Consider the following 14,644-nt stretch of genomic DNA (forward strand, 5'->3'; position numbering starts at 1 on the left):
GTTTACGGGAAACTCCTCGGCGATTTACTTGGAAGCTAAGCAGCTATGTCTCATCATGAAGGCTATGGACGGTAAAACGAGTCATTTAAACACATAAATTCTCCATTAAACGGTGTCGTTTTTATGTCTTCGTGAAGAGAACGCTGTTCCGAGGCTCTGCTGTTAGAAATTAATCGACACTGGTAAGTTGTTCGCGATATTTTCCCTTATCAGAGTCAGCGACTCACGGTGGGTTTTTTGACAAGGCTGCGGCTCTGTCCCAATCCGCTCGCTACCGCAGTGTCACGCACACTAGCACGCCTCCTGTGGTAACTAAGTAACCCCAGGGTAGTGCACTAGATAGATGCACGCTTTAGTGCTGTTGGATAGTGTTTGAGACGGAGCCCTGGATGTTTTCCTGTAAGTCTTTATTAACTGTTTGTTACAAGCGAGTGGCCGTGTTGTTCAATATATTAAATGAAATCGATAATTTAATCATTTTAGTGTTATATTCTGAAATCAAAACTGTGATTTTTTCACCATTATGAACAGAAACTGGCCTTTAATTTCTCCTAATTTCTGGCCTATAATTTCCCCTAATTTCTCCATTTTGGGATTAATAAAGTATTATCTTATTTTATCTTATCTTAATAGCAAACTATATCTTATACAAATATTACTACTGTATTATTATTAGTAGTAGTCGTTGGCGTTTCATTATTACAGCTCGATGTTTTTAGCCTGTACATTTAATACATTACCATAACGTCAGACGTTATGGTAATGCTACAGCATTAGAAAATTATGCTGTGAGATTAAAAAAAATATATATGTATAGTACGAGTTTTGAAAATGTGCTAAGACATTAGAAAATATGAGGTTAAGGAATATGTTACGAGATGAGTAATCCCAGTACAACAGTGAAAATACACTCCGAGATTAGAAAGTATGGTATGAGATTACTGTACTGCTGCACCGTGGTCCTGGAGAAAGTAGTATTCATCCCCATGTATACTACTTATATATCCTAATGACAACAACAACCACCACATGACTTAAAAACACTGTATGAGATTAGACATTGTGTTATGAGATTAGAAAATGTGTTATGAGATTAGACAGTGCGTTATGAGATTAGAAAATGTTATGAGATTAGACAATGTGTTATGAGGTTTGAAAATAACAGAAAATTAGAGAATACGTTAACGAGAAAACAGCCTACGAGATTATTTATAGGGTTGCCAGAATGAATGTGAGTAAATAAACCAGTCCAGTATAGTGAAATTAAAGACAGAGGATCATCATGTATAAAAAACGGTCTGAATTGACTTGCATGTCTCCTTAGAGTGTGGTGTGAACATTGTGGACATGGAAATGGGCCGTCAGATCCTCGGGAAGCTGCAGAGGAGGAAGAAGTCGCAGCTGGCATCGACGGTGATCCTACCAGGACTGGAGGTGCACTTTTACGTGGCAGACACGCAGCAGATCATCCACCTGAAAGGCAGTCACTCAGCTGAGCAGCTGTGCACCGAAGCCGCCAAGAAGCTGGGTGAGTTTCTACCGTCTACGCTGCACTGCCATTGGCTGGTGGTGGATAACAACGTTGCCATTCGTCTCTGGGCCAGTGTGGGCGGAGCTTAGTGACTATTTACCTAACGCTACCTAGCTTGTGCTTGAACTTGGCTCCTGAGTTTCTTAATAAGTAAAGAAACTAGGGTTAGAAAATGTTACAACTAGGGCTGCAACTAACGATTATTTTCATAATTGATTAGTTGGCCAATTATTTTTTCAATTAATCGGATGGGCGGGGCAAACTTTCAGTACTTTTTTTTTTTAATTTAAAATGAAATCCACAAACTGAGTGTTACAAACATAAATTCAGACTAAAACTTTACATAACTGTTTGTCCAAAACAGAAAAGAACCCAACACACACACACACAACAGAATATATATTATTAATTTAGGACTGTTAATTCAGTGTTTTTTGTGAATCCATACAAAAATAATGCATAAGGATTTATATATAATATAAATATAAACTAAATAAGATATATATATATATATATATATATATATATAAATTAATAATAAAAACTCACTTTCACTGCACCTTGTGGTTTCTGTTACTCACTGCCTTTAGACATATTATTTTACTTTTGATCATAGTGTTTTAATGAGATATTACAGATCTTACTCGCGCTATACTCTATATCAGCGCGTCTGCATCTTGTGTGATCAGCAACGTGGGCCCGTTACTAATACATCACTTCCGTTATAATAAACAACAGAAGTTACACTGCAAGCACACAAATACAGCATATAATGACAATAAACTAGAATTACATTAAACCTTTTAAGCAACTTGCGACCGCATCACTGTCATGCTTCCATGCTGCAGAAACTCCGCTTTATAAAATTTATAAATCTTCTCGGCAATGTTTAATATAAAATGCTTCTCTGCCTTAGAGGACTTGGAGGTTGCACACTTTCTTCCTCAGTCACGTGACAATTTCGCCTCCGTCTGATGAGGACTGAGGTCATGTTGGGAATAAAAGATAATGCTGACAGAAACAGTAAACTGAAGAAAGTCACTGTCGGTGACTCTGAGGCTAAAGCTAGTGGTGTCGCATTACGTGCGTGTGATGTCAAGCGCTGTCGACTAGGACGTGGCTTATACTTCCGGTTAGTAAAAACCCGCTAGTGTTCCATTTGAGATGATATTACCTTTCTAAAATCCACACACTAGACGGTAGAGCACAGTGTAAGTGTATAGTACGTCATTTGGGACACAACTTTAGTATTTCCGAGGCGTGTTTTCTGAACAGAAGTAACGTAATGAGTAAATATCCCCCGCGCCGCACGCAGACCAACTAATCGATAATGACGACGATTTTCATAATCGATTATTATCGATTTTATCGATTAGTTGTTGCAGCTCTAGTTACAGTGTTCTAAAACACGCCACGATGTTAAATATAGCATGACATTACTGTAGAAAATACGCTAACAGAAAACTCCTTAGCTTTGTGCTTGTTATATTTCGGGTATTCAAAGTGAAAAAGCTGGTAGTGATGTCACGGAATCGGGTTAAGCTCCACCCCTGCCAGTCAGCAAAGGGAAGAAAATGTGCTTTCTTGTGCTTTCTTGTGCTATATATATATATATATATATAGATAGATAGATAGATAGATAGATAATGTGTGTGTGTATATATATATATATATATATATATATATATATATATATATATATATATATATATTATTGCACAGACGCTGTGTATATTTTTTTATATTGTATATATTATTTTCAGGTTTGTCTCCGTTATGCAGCAGTCTGTTTGCTCTATACAATGAAACGAACAGGATGTGGTTTCCTCCAAATCACGTGTTCCTCGTAGATGAGACAACGAGACTCAGGCTGCACTATCGCATGAGGTGTGTGTGTGTCATGTGCAATCCAGTAATAATCAGACTTAAGTAGTGAATAAAAATTTGATGTCGTATAAATCCCTCTGTGCTGCAGGTTTTATTTCACTAACTGGCACGGGACGGATAAAGAAACTCCGGCCGTGGTGAGACACAGTCTCAAACGGACAGGAAACCAGGGCACGGCTCTTCTGGACTCACAGTCACTGACCTACCTGTATGCACAGGTGCGGCTAAAGCATGGCACGTTGTATTATTGTGTTATTAAACATACAAAACAAGAAGCATCTGGAGTGGGGTGCATTATTGTGTTTTACTCGCTCTTCCCATTTGAATCGAATCATAAACTAACGTTTGTGCTTTTCAGAGTCAGTACGATTTCCAGAGCGCCTCAGTGGCACTCCGCGACTTCCAGAGCGAGGAAGAAGCCCAGCACGTCGAGAACGAGTGTTTAGGAATGGCGGTGATGGCGATTTCTCACGAAGCCATGGGCAAAAACCTGCCTGCGCGGGAACTGGCGAAGAAATTCAAGTAAGATCGTTTACTGAGTTTGTGTTTAACACACGGCAGGAAGAACACGGCAGGGTCACGTGACCCGGTCCCATCTCGTCCCATCCTCTAGGTACAAGAACTACATCCCGGTCAGTCTGAACCAGTTGATCTCTCAGAGGAACCTCCTGATACGCCTGCGCATCTCCAACGTCTTCAGGTCGTTTCTCGAGGAATTCAACGACAACACGGTGCTGAACAGCAACGTCAGCAAGCACGACTTGAAGGTCAAGTACATTTCCACGCTTGAGACTCTGACCAAGCATTTCGGCTGCGAGGTGTACGAGCCCTCATCCGTCACTATCCACGAGACCGACGAGGCTCCCTCGGGTTCCGCGAGCGAGAGCGGAAATCGGCACCGCGTGCTCGTTTCCGGAACCTGCGGCATTAAGTGGCAGAGCTTGTCTCCTCAGGTATCTAACAGTTTCTCTCAAATAAACGACTTACTAAAAATCGCAGCAAAAGACGCCGAAGCATATTTACATGTTTATCTAAAGTAGAAATTTATCCTCATACAAAACCCGTTCAAATCACTTATGAATCACTGGATCTGTCGCTAAACGTACCCAAGTGAAGCGCTAGTATGACACACGTACATGTGTAACGCAACACGTACGGTGCTGCGAAGGCGCCGCTGCATGTTTAGCGTTTTGTTTGCCGTTTCTCTGTTGTTGTGTCAAGTTTTGTTTTCCTCCACACGTTTATAGAAGATAAAGCCTAGTCACATGTTCCGCTTCCGTGTTAAATCTGCTCTCTTTATCTTGCCTTTGTTGCGTTCTCTAGTTCCCAGAGACTATTCTCCTACTTACTGTTTTTTACTAGTTTGTTTTGTTTTGCATTTCGCTCTAACGCCCAATGAATACATTCTAAACATAAATGAGATACGCGGCCAGACGGGCCGGTTCTGCCGGATTCTGTCTGACTCTGTGATTAGACATTGTGAAATATAATCTCGACTGCCACCTGGAGGGGAATTCGAATATTTCCATTTTTGTTTGTTTTATTTGAGCCATGAAAGAGAAACCACAAGTATTTATTTCCTCATAGGGAAATGTGCCATCACTCTCTCTCTCTCTCACTCACACACACACACACACACCACACACACACACACACCATGTACATCCAGTTACACTTTGGACTATCTGAAGTATTTTAGATTCAGCTGCATGTTGTGGGCACATGTTGGTTTCAGCCACCGCTGTTTTTCATTTTTTAAGTAAAATTGCCGTGTTTATTTAAAATAAAACTAACCACAACCAAAATGATAAAAAATCAGACTATAACTAATACACATTTACATCAAAGGACTAAAACTAAATTTGCTAAAATTTCAAAATGTTATGGAATGTCTGTGAATCAGTTCAGTTCCCTTTTCACGATACTGTTACGAAGCGCTGGCACTGGAGACTCCTTCCGTAAATGCTATAAATAGATTACAGAAAACATCAGAACGTTGACGATGACACATTGTACATGACGCTGTGAACGAGCGGTTACTATAGAAACAATACTGTATTAAAAAAGTACTGTGTACAACAGCAAAAAAAAAGTACAACAGCACTGTGGTGTAAAAGTTAGTAAACACCTTCCTGTTTAATCACTACACCAACATTGGTGCGATGGTGTTTTAATTATTATATAATAGTACACTAGTAATAAGAAGTGTGTGTGTGTGTTATCAGACTATTGTTTCAGAGTCTGAATGTTTACATGGTGCTTAGACTGGCCATCCTCGCCATCGTCCTCTGTTCTCTCTATTGCGTTCATAGGTTTTGGTCGAAGTCCGTAAGCGATGGTGGCACTGTTCCTGTAACCTTCTCTTCTGTTTGTTTGTTTGTTTGTTTGTTTGTTTTTATGAAAAAGACCTGCCCGATTCAACAGAAGAGGAAATCGAAGAGGAACAAAAGACAACAGGTTCAGCTCTGCGACGTCAGTAAAAATGACAGCTGGACAACGTTCTCGGATTTCCACGAGATCACGCACATCGTCATCAAGGAGGCGGCGGTCACGGTTTACAGACAAGACAACAGGAGGATGGTACGTGTGTTTCAGATTCACATTTTAAAAAATGCAATAATTTGCACTAATGGTATATATCGTTCTTAGCGTTTATTTTGGTTGAAACAGCTCGACCCACACGTGGGTTGGGTTCGAATCCCAGACCTAGACTTTTACTTCTTGTGCTTCCTGAAATTCCTGAGTTCTTGCTCCCGGAACATTCGGACCCATGCTTGTAATTTTTTATTTTTTTTGGAGCTATAAGAGTCCATAATTAAAAACAAAACAAAACAGGAAACCTGGAAGTACCAGAGTTCTTGGTAGTAATTAGGTTACTTGGAATCAATCCTCTTTACACCTACTTACTTAAAATACGTGAGCATGTAAATTCCCAATGTCTACACTTTTGCACGTGAGATCGAGTTGCTATAGAAACATCTGCAATGTAACATCTACATCTAACAAACAGGAAGTGCGCTTTGCTGGCCGTGAGGAGGCCCTGGCGTTTGCCAGCCTGATAGACGGCTACTTCAGGCTCACTGTAGACGCGCATCACTTCCTGTGCACCGAAGTCGCTCCCGTCTTCGTAGAAACCAACCTGCGTGAGGGATGTCATGGACCAATCAGGTAAAGCCATGATGATTTTTTGCTTTGTTTTGTTTTGTTATGAAAATTTCGCAATGCGCCCATGACAACGTGACTTGTGTCTCCTGCAGCACCGAGTACGCTATTCATAAGCTCAAACAGGAAGGTTATGAGGAGGGCATGTACATCCTGCGCTGGAGCTGTGCTCATTACGACCACGTCCTGCTCACCGTCATTTGCAACGAGGTTCAACACGCTTTGGATTTAAGCAATGATTTTAGATGATTAGTGATTTTGTTAGACTTCAGTAATTGGTTAATTTAGGCTTAACATATCAATTAAAATCATAATCCAGAGTTAAAAACTTCACTTATTTTATACACGTTCTATTTAGATTTTGCAGCGCTTACAGACAGGTCTTTGGACAGTGACACTCTGTACACCACCAATATCTCAAATCCACTGTGGTGGTCTACAGAGGCAAAATTACAAAAATTTTGTCCTCATGGGCTTCTCTTTCCAGAGAGACATGTCGGGTGAGATCATCAAGACCTTCAAGAACTTTCAGATCGAGAGGACCGAGGGCGGATTTCGTCTCTGCGGGACGGACGTGGAGAAACCCACGCTGAGGGAGCTGACTGATCGGCTGTGTGGTCACTGTCTGAGTACAGACAACACCACCCTGAAACTGGCACGAGGATGTCCTCCTCAACCTCGAGGTTGAACACTCATCTCATTAATCACTTCATAACGACTTATACGGGAATAAATGTGTGTTTTAGTGAAAGAAGTGTGGCCTACTGAAGGAGGTGTGGCCTGTGGGTGTCTCAGTGAAGGAGGTGTGGCCTGTGGGTGTCTCAGTGAAGGAGGTGTGGCCTCTGTGGGTGTCTCAGTGAAGGAGGTGTGACCCGTGGGTGTGTCTCAGTGAAGGAGGTGTGACCCGTGGGTGTGTCTCAGAGAAGGAGGTGTGACCCGTGGGTGTGTCTCAGAGAAGGAGGTGTGGCCCATGGGTGTGTCTCAGTGAAGGAGATGTGGCCTTTGGGTGTGTCTCAGTGAAGGAGGTGTGGCCTTTGGGTGTGTCTCAGTGAAGGAGGTGTGGCCCGTGGGTGTGTCTCAGTGAAGGAGGTGTGGCCCGTGGGTGTGTCTCAGAGAAGGAGGTGTGGCCCGTGGGTGTGTCTCAGAGAAGGAGGTGTGGCCCGTGGGTGTGTCTCAGAGAAGGAGATGTGGCCCGTGGGTGTGTCTCAGAGAAGGAGGTGTGGCCCGTGGGTGTGTCTCAGTGGAGGAGGTGTGGCCTGTGGGTGTGTCTTAGTGAAGGAGGTGTGACCTGTGGGTGTGTCTCAGTGAAGGAGGTGTGGCCCGTGTGTGTCTTAAATGAACACTAACAAAAAATAAATTTTTATAACTCTAACTGCTAATTTATTCTGTTGCCGGTTTTGATCTCATGTTTCTGTGCTGTTTTGTGTTGCAGAGCTGTCTAATCTCCTGTTGGTGACGAGGCCGGACTCCATCACTCCGCCCTCCCTGAGCAGCCAGCTCGTCTTCCACCGCATCAACAAAGAGGACATCATACAGGTTCGAACCGGCCCACTGTTTCTTTAAAAACCCAGACACTGTTCCTGAGCTCTTTCTCTGGAATCTGATCTGTAATTAGATCTCATCCTGTTCCTCTGAGTCACTGTGAGCTGAAACACTGGGCTTTCCACCACATTGATGCTGATCAGATTTATGCACAGAGTCACTGAATCACAGAGTCACTGATTCATTGAATTACTGGACTGTCAGAGTCAGCTTCCAAAGAACTGGGGTTGAGTTTTCTCTTGTGCGCACAATGGCTGTTAGATCAGAAGTTTTATCCCATAAAAAAATTTTATCCCATAAAATTCAAAACTGTATTTAGAAACCGTATATGCATTTATTTAAAAAACGAAAACTAAGAAGTACATAAATATTTAAATCAATCTGAATCTGAAATCAATTAAATTTGGATCAAAGAAATAAAATTTTTTTTTTGTTTCTAGAAATTTACAAAACATCACTTCCTGTTTTACTAATAATCCCATAATAAGAAACATCACTTCCTGTTTTACTTCATAGTGTTTCTAGAATTGGAGAGGAATAGATAGACAGATAGAGACAGACAGGTAGGTTGACAGAGAGACAGGTTGGGTCTTGTCACAGTGCAGTGTGAATGAAGAATAAACTCTGTCTGTCTCTCTCTCTCTCTCTGTGTCTCTGTGTGCTCCACAGGACAAGCACTTGGGGAAAGGAACTCGTACGAACATTTACTCAGGCATGCTGAGGCTGAAGAACGATGAGGACAATCTGATTAGCTTCAACACTGAGGATGTCCCTGTGGTGCTGAAGGTGATCGGAGCAGGACTTAAGGATGTTTCAGTAAGTGTGTGTGTTGAAATAGAGTAGAAAACACCACACCTGTGCTCATAATCACTTTTACATTACACTGAGAAATTCAACACACCTGTATACAAGTCCCTAAAAATAACAGACAGAACTTCTGTTCCAAGGAGTGTGTTCACAGAGAGACCTAAAGGCAGTGAGAAAAATATAAAGACAGAGAGACAGAAAGACAGACAGCTAGTTAGTGTAACGCTGTGACTTGTTATTTCTCCACAGGCCTTTTTGGAAACCGTAAGTCAGCTGCGTCAGATCTCACACAAACACATGACACATCTGTACGGCATCTGCATGCACAGCATGGACAGTAAGTGTCTCACATGTCACAGCTTAATGTACACATCTCGTGGATTTGAGAAATCGTGTGTTAACGAATTAGTGCTGTTTGTCTTCCTCAGTCATCGTGGTGGAGGAGTTTGTGCAGCACGGACCTTTGGATCTGTTCATGCGTGCGCATCACGCCGAACTTGCGCCATCCTGGAAGTTTCAGGTCGCTGAGCAGCTTGCTAGTGTCCTCAGCTACCTGGTGAGACGAAACACACTGTGTCACACATTTAGCATCACATATTAACGTAGGAAGGATCTTAGCGACTGAGTTTGTTCAAGTTATAAACTCGCAGGTTTACTGGAGTGGCCAATTCTTCTGTGCATTTTTAATATCACGTTTCCATTTTCTCCTTCAGGAGGATAAGAAGCTCGTCCATGGCTACGTGTGCACAAAGAACATCCTGTTATCGAAAGACGGTCTGGATGGGCAACAAGTGCCGTTCATAAAGCTCAGCAAGCCGGGAGTCTCCATCTCTGCGCTCAACCGAGAAGGTAAGGAAGACCCGAGCTCATAAACACGCTAATACTACACACACATCGCCCTCTGGTGGGGACACATTACTTACAGTGCAGAAAAAATAATGAATAGCATGTGTGGTTTGGGACATGCCCACATTGGACTGATGATAGTAGTGAACACTGTGTGTGGATTGGGACATGCCCACATTGGGCTGATGGTGTGATGTATGTAGTGAATAAGGCTTCTACAGTATACGATTGTTTATATAGTTTATTAATAAGCGATGTAATAATTGCTGTGTGTGTGTGACAGAGTGTATCGACAGGATCCCGTGGATTGCCCCAGAGTGTGTGAAGAACCCTAAAGCGCAGAACGTGGCAGCGGATAAGTGGGGCTTTGGGACGACGCTGTGGGAGATCTGCTACAACGGAGAAGTGCCTCTCAGGGACAAGAAACGTGCCGAGGTGCTTCACTCTCACCGCTAACACCAGTGCTGCGCTCATTTCACTTTTACTAAGGCATATTTAAATGTATTTAAATTCTCATCTGACTCTTCATTTTGTGTGTGTGTGTGTGTGTGTGTGTGTGTGAGCAGAAGGAATGGTTCTACGAAGCCGAGGGCACGTTGACGATTCCCAACTGCAGCGAACTGGCTGAGCTCATCACCCAGTGCATGAACTACGACCCCAGTAAGAGACCGTTCTTCAGAGCCATAGTGAGAGAACTGGACCGCATCAAGGAGCAGAGTGAGCCGAGATTATTTCACAAAGCCTTTACACCAAGCAGCCATGTCGTGTTGTAGATACGAACTTAATGCGCCTTTTCTTGTTTCTCCTCAGACCCGGCCATGGTGTCCGGCGGCGTTCCTGTGCAGGAAATTGACCCCACGCTGTTCGAGAGCAGATTCCTCAAGACGATACGGGACCTGGGAGAGGTAAGGCTGCTCACCGTCACACACGCTCAACAATTCTCCTCCTAAACCTACGCTTTGCAGTGTGCATCAGTGTGTAAGAGATGTTTAAGAGTGCCGCTGTGCTGCAGGGTCACTTCGGGAAGGTGGAGCTGTGTCTGTACGACCCACACGGAGACCACAGCGGGCAGAAGGTGGCCGTCAAGTCGCTGAAGTCAGAGAGCGACGGACCCGAGTGCAGCAACTTAAGGAGAGAAATCAACACCATGAGAGAGCTTTACCACAGTAACATCGTCAAATACAAAGGCATCTGTACTGAGGAGGGTCAGAGCACAAGCACACATGTACACGCACACGCACACACACACACACGTAAATACTCACTCACTCTCTCACTCCTAAACCCAAGTTACATAACTACAGAAATACATACACCACATCAACACACTGTTACAGAATGAATGGGGGGAAAAAAGATAAATAAATACACTTTGATTCACACTATTTTATATATATATACTTATGTAAATTGAGTTTAGAAGTGAGTGAGTGTGTGTGTGTGTATATATATATATATAAAGTAACTTCTATATCAAAATTCTAATTTATAACATTTTTATTAATTATTGTTATTTGGTTTCATATAATGTTGGTGATAATAATTTATAATTATCATGCTTTTATTGTTTTATTTGTTGAAAAGTAACGTTACTTTCAATGATATCTATTTATTTATTTATTTATTTTTCTTACTTTGTTTTGGTCATTTTTCAACCCCAACAATGTTTTACAAAGACCTTTCTTTCTTTTTTTTCTTTGTTACTTCTCTCTCTCTCTCTCTCTCTCTCTCTCTCTCTCTTAATTCCCAAAACCAAGGATGGTTTAAGAACAGAATAAGCATAAGATTAGAAAGTAAAATGTAAATGTGTGTGTGTGTGTGTAAGGTGGGAGAACGATTAAGCTGATCATGGAGTATCTGCCTGCGGGGAGCCTGAAGGACTATCTGCCCCGACACAAAGCTCAGACAAGCCAAGAGCGCCTGCTGCTCTACGCCATCCAGATCTGTCAGGTACTGAAGCCTTCATCATCATCATCATCATCATCATCAGAGGATCAGAATAGTGACTGTCCTCCAGATTACCCCTGTGCGTGTGTGTGTGTGTGTGTGTGTGTGTGTGTGTGTTTTATAGGGAATGGACTACCTGGGCTCTCAGAACTACATCCACAGAGACCTGGCGGCTCGTAACGTGCTGGTGGAGAGCGAGACGCTGGTTAAGATCGGAGACTTCGGCTTGACCAAGAGCATCAAAAACAACGAGGAGTACTACACTGTCAGGGAGGAGCAGGACAGTCCGGTGTACTGGTGAGAACTCGGATACGCCCACAACGCCTTTAATGTCCATGTGGACTGGACAGTAAAGTTACCCATCTGTTTATCCAGGTACGCACCTGAGTGTCTGATCCACAGAAAGTTTTACAAAGCCTCGGACGTCTGGTCTTTTGGCATCACGCTCTATGAGCTCATGACCTACTGCGACCGCAAGATGAGTCCTCCTGAGGTAAAATATCACCAAGCTACCATATTCATGTGCTTTCATCTTTCTTACTAGAATATCCTCAGGTTAGTTCCTGTTCTCACTTACGTTCTAGCAGCTATAAACACTCGTTCCCTCACCAGCCCTTTCTTTATTCTCTTTCACTCTCTTTATTCTTTCTCTCTATTCTCTCTCTTTATTCTCTCTCTTCACATTAATAAGACAAAAAATAACGCAGATTGACGTTATAGATCCTGAAGATCGGAGTTACACCTTTACCTTTGACTGTTATAACGCTCTGACACTGGAGACTCCTTCCATAAACATTACATAAATGTTTTGTACGTTTTTGCACTTTTTGTTTGGTGTTTTTTTTTTTTTTTTGGAGAACCAAACTGCCTTTGAGGAAATTTTGGTCTTACTTTTCGTTTCTTCTCCCAAAGATGTTCCTGAACACGATTGGCCGATCGCACGGTCAGATGACAATGGCGCGACTGGTGAAGGCTCTAGAAGGTGGCTGGAGGCTGTCCTGTCCTCCATCTTGCCCAGATAAGGTAAGACACGTTCTCCTCCTTAACATTCTCCTACTCTTGTTCTCCACATTGTCATGTTCTTCTCTACATTCTCATGTTCTTCTCCACATTCTCATGTTGTCCTTCTCCACATTGTCATGTTCTTCTCCACATTGTCATGTTCTTCTCTACATTCTCATGTTCTTCTCCACATTCTCATGTTGTCCTTCTCCACATTCTCATGTTCTTCTCCACATTGTCATGTTCTTCTCCACATTGTCATGTTCTTCTCTACATTCTCATGTTCTTCTTCTCCACATTGTCATGTTCTTCTCTACATTCTCATGTTGTCCTTCTCCACATTCTCATGTTCTTCTCCACATTCTCATGTTGTCCTTCTCCACATTCTCATGTTCTTCTCCACATTGTCATGTTGTCCTTCTCCACATTGTCATGTTGTCCTTCTCCACATTGTCATGTTCTTCTCTACATTCTCATGTTGTCCTTCTCCACATTGTCATGTTCTTCTCCACATTCTCCTTCTCTACATTCTCGTGTTCTTCTCTACATTCTCATGTTGTCCTTCCCCACATTGTCATGTTCTTCTCCACATTCTCCTTCTCTACATTCTCGTGTTCTTCTCTACATTCTCATGTTGTCCTTCCCCACATTGTCATGTTCTTCTCCACATTCTCCTTCTCTACATTCTCGTGTTCTTTTTCTACAATCTCATGTTCTTCTCCACATTCTCATGTTGTCCTCCACACTGTCATGTTCTTCTCTACATTCTCGTGTTCTTCATTCTCATGTTGTCCTTCTCCACATTGTCATGTTCTTCTCTACATTCTCATGTTGTCCTTCTCCACATTGTCATGTTGTCCTTCTCCACATTGTCATGTTCTTCTCTACATTCTCGTGTTCTTCTCCACATTCTCATGTTGTCCTTCTCCACATTCTCCTTCTCTACATTCTCGTGTTCTTCTCCACATTCTCATGTTGTCATTCTCCACATTGTCATGTTCTTCACCACATTCTCCTTCTCTACATTCTCGTGTTGTTCTCTACATTCTCATGTTGTTCTTCTCCACACTGTCATGTTCTTCTCCACATTGTCATGTTCTTCTCCACATTGTCATGTTCTTCTCTACATTCTCATGTTGTCCTTCTCCACATTCTCATGTTCTTCTCCACATTGTCATGTTGTCCTTCTCCACATTGTCATGTTGTCCTTCTCCACATTGTCATGTTGTCCTTCTCCACATTGTCATGTTGTCCTCCACATTCTCATGTTGTCCTTCTCCACATTCTCATGTTGTCCTTCTTCACATTCTCATGTTCTTCTCCACATTCTCATGTTGTCCTTCTCCACATTCTCATGTTCTTCTCCACATTGTCATGTTGTCCTTCTCCACATTGTCATGTTCTTCTCCACATTCTCCTCCTCTATATTCTCGTGTTCTTCTCTACATTCTCATGTTGTCCTTCTCCACATTGTCATGTTCTTCTCCACATTGTCATGTTGTTCTCCACATTCTCATGTTGTCCTTCTCCACATTGTCATGTTCTTCTCCACATTGTCATGTTCTTCTCTACATTCTCATGTTGTCCTTCTCCACATTGTCATGTTCTTCTCCACATTCTCCTTCTCCACATTGTCATGTTCTTCTCTACATTCTCATGTTGTCCTTCCCCACATTGTCATGTTCTTCTCCACATTCTCCTTCTCTACATTCTCGTGTTCTTTTTCTACAATCTCATGTTCTTCTCCACATTCTCATGTTGTCCTTCTCCACATTGTCATGTTCTTCTCTACATTGTCATGTTGCCCTTCTCCACATTGTCATGTTCTTCTCCACATTCTCCTTCTCTACATTCTCGTGTTCTTCTCCACATTCTCATGTTGTCCTTCTCCACATTGTCATGTTCTTCTCTACATTCTCG

The 14,644-nt window shown here is 42.3% G+C and overlaps 1 protein-coding gene across 1 annotated transcript in view; it reads left to right on the top strand.

The window, feature by feature from the left end:
- The window catches only part of LOC128609813 (tyrosine-protein kinase JAK1-like), an 18,210-nt gene continuing 3,566 nt past the window's right edge, over positions 1–14,644 (top strand). The window contains exons 1-23 of the mRNA XM_053628623.1: positions 1–182; positions 1,325–1,528; positions 3,295–3,418; positions 3,507–3,636; positions 3,777–3,940; positions 4,032–4,371; positions 5,825–5,998; positions 6,429–6,586; positions 6,676–6,790; positions 7,068–7,263; positions 8,013–8,116; positions 8,792–8,938; positions 9,179–9,266; positions 9,358–9,485; positions 9,643–9,778; positions 10,059–10,210; positions 10,342–10,492; positions 10,586–10,680; positions 10,788–10,980; positions 11,601–11,725; positions 11,847–12,019; positions 12,098–12,215; positions 12,635–12,745. Coding sequence (XP_053484598.1) covers positions 1,348–1,528; positions 3,295–3,418; positions 3,507–3,636; positions 3,777–3,940; positions 4,032–4,371; positions 5,825–5,998; positions 6,429–6,586; positions 6,676–6,790; positions 7,068–7,263; positions 8,013–8,116; positions 8,792–8,938; positions 9,179–9,266; positions 9,358–9,485; positions 9,643–9,778; positions 10,059–10,210; positions 10,342–10,492; positions 10,586–10,680; positions 10,788–10,980; positions 11,601–11,725; positions 11,847–12,019; positions 12,098–12,215; positions 12,635–12,745 — 3,303 coding nt within the window. The 5' untranslated portion in view covers positions 1–182; positions 1,325–1,347. The remainder of the gene's footprint in view (positions 183–1,324; positions 1,529–3,294; positions 3,419–3,506; positions 3,637–3,776; positions 3,941–4,031; positions 4,372–5,824; positions 5,999–6,428; positions 6,587–6,675; positions 6,791–7,067; positions 7,264–8,012; positions 8,117–8,791; positions 8,939–9,178; positions 9,267–9,357; positions 9,486–9,642; positions 9,779–10,058; positions 10,211–10,341; positions 10,493–10,585; positions 10,681–10,787; positions 10,981–11,600; positions 11,726–11,846; positions 12,020–12,097; positions 12,216–12,634; positions 12,746–14,644) is intronic.

The sequence above is a fragment of the Ictalurus furcatus genome, chromosome 7 (assembly GCF_023375685.1).
Source record: "Ictalurus furcatus strain D&B chromosome 7, Billie_1.0, whole genome shotgun sequence".
Classification (NCBI taxonomy): Eukaryota; Metazoa; Chordata; class Actinopteri; order Siluriformes; family Ictaluridae; genus Ictalurus; species Ictalurus furcatus.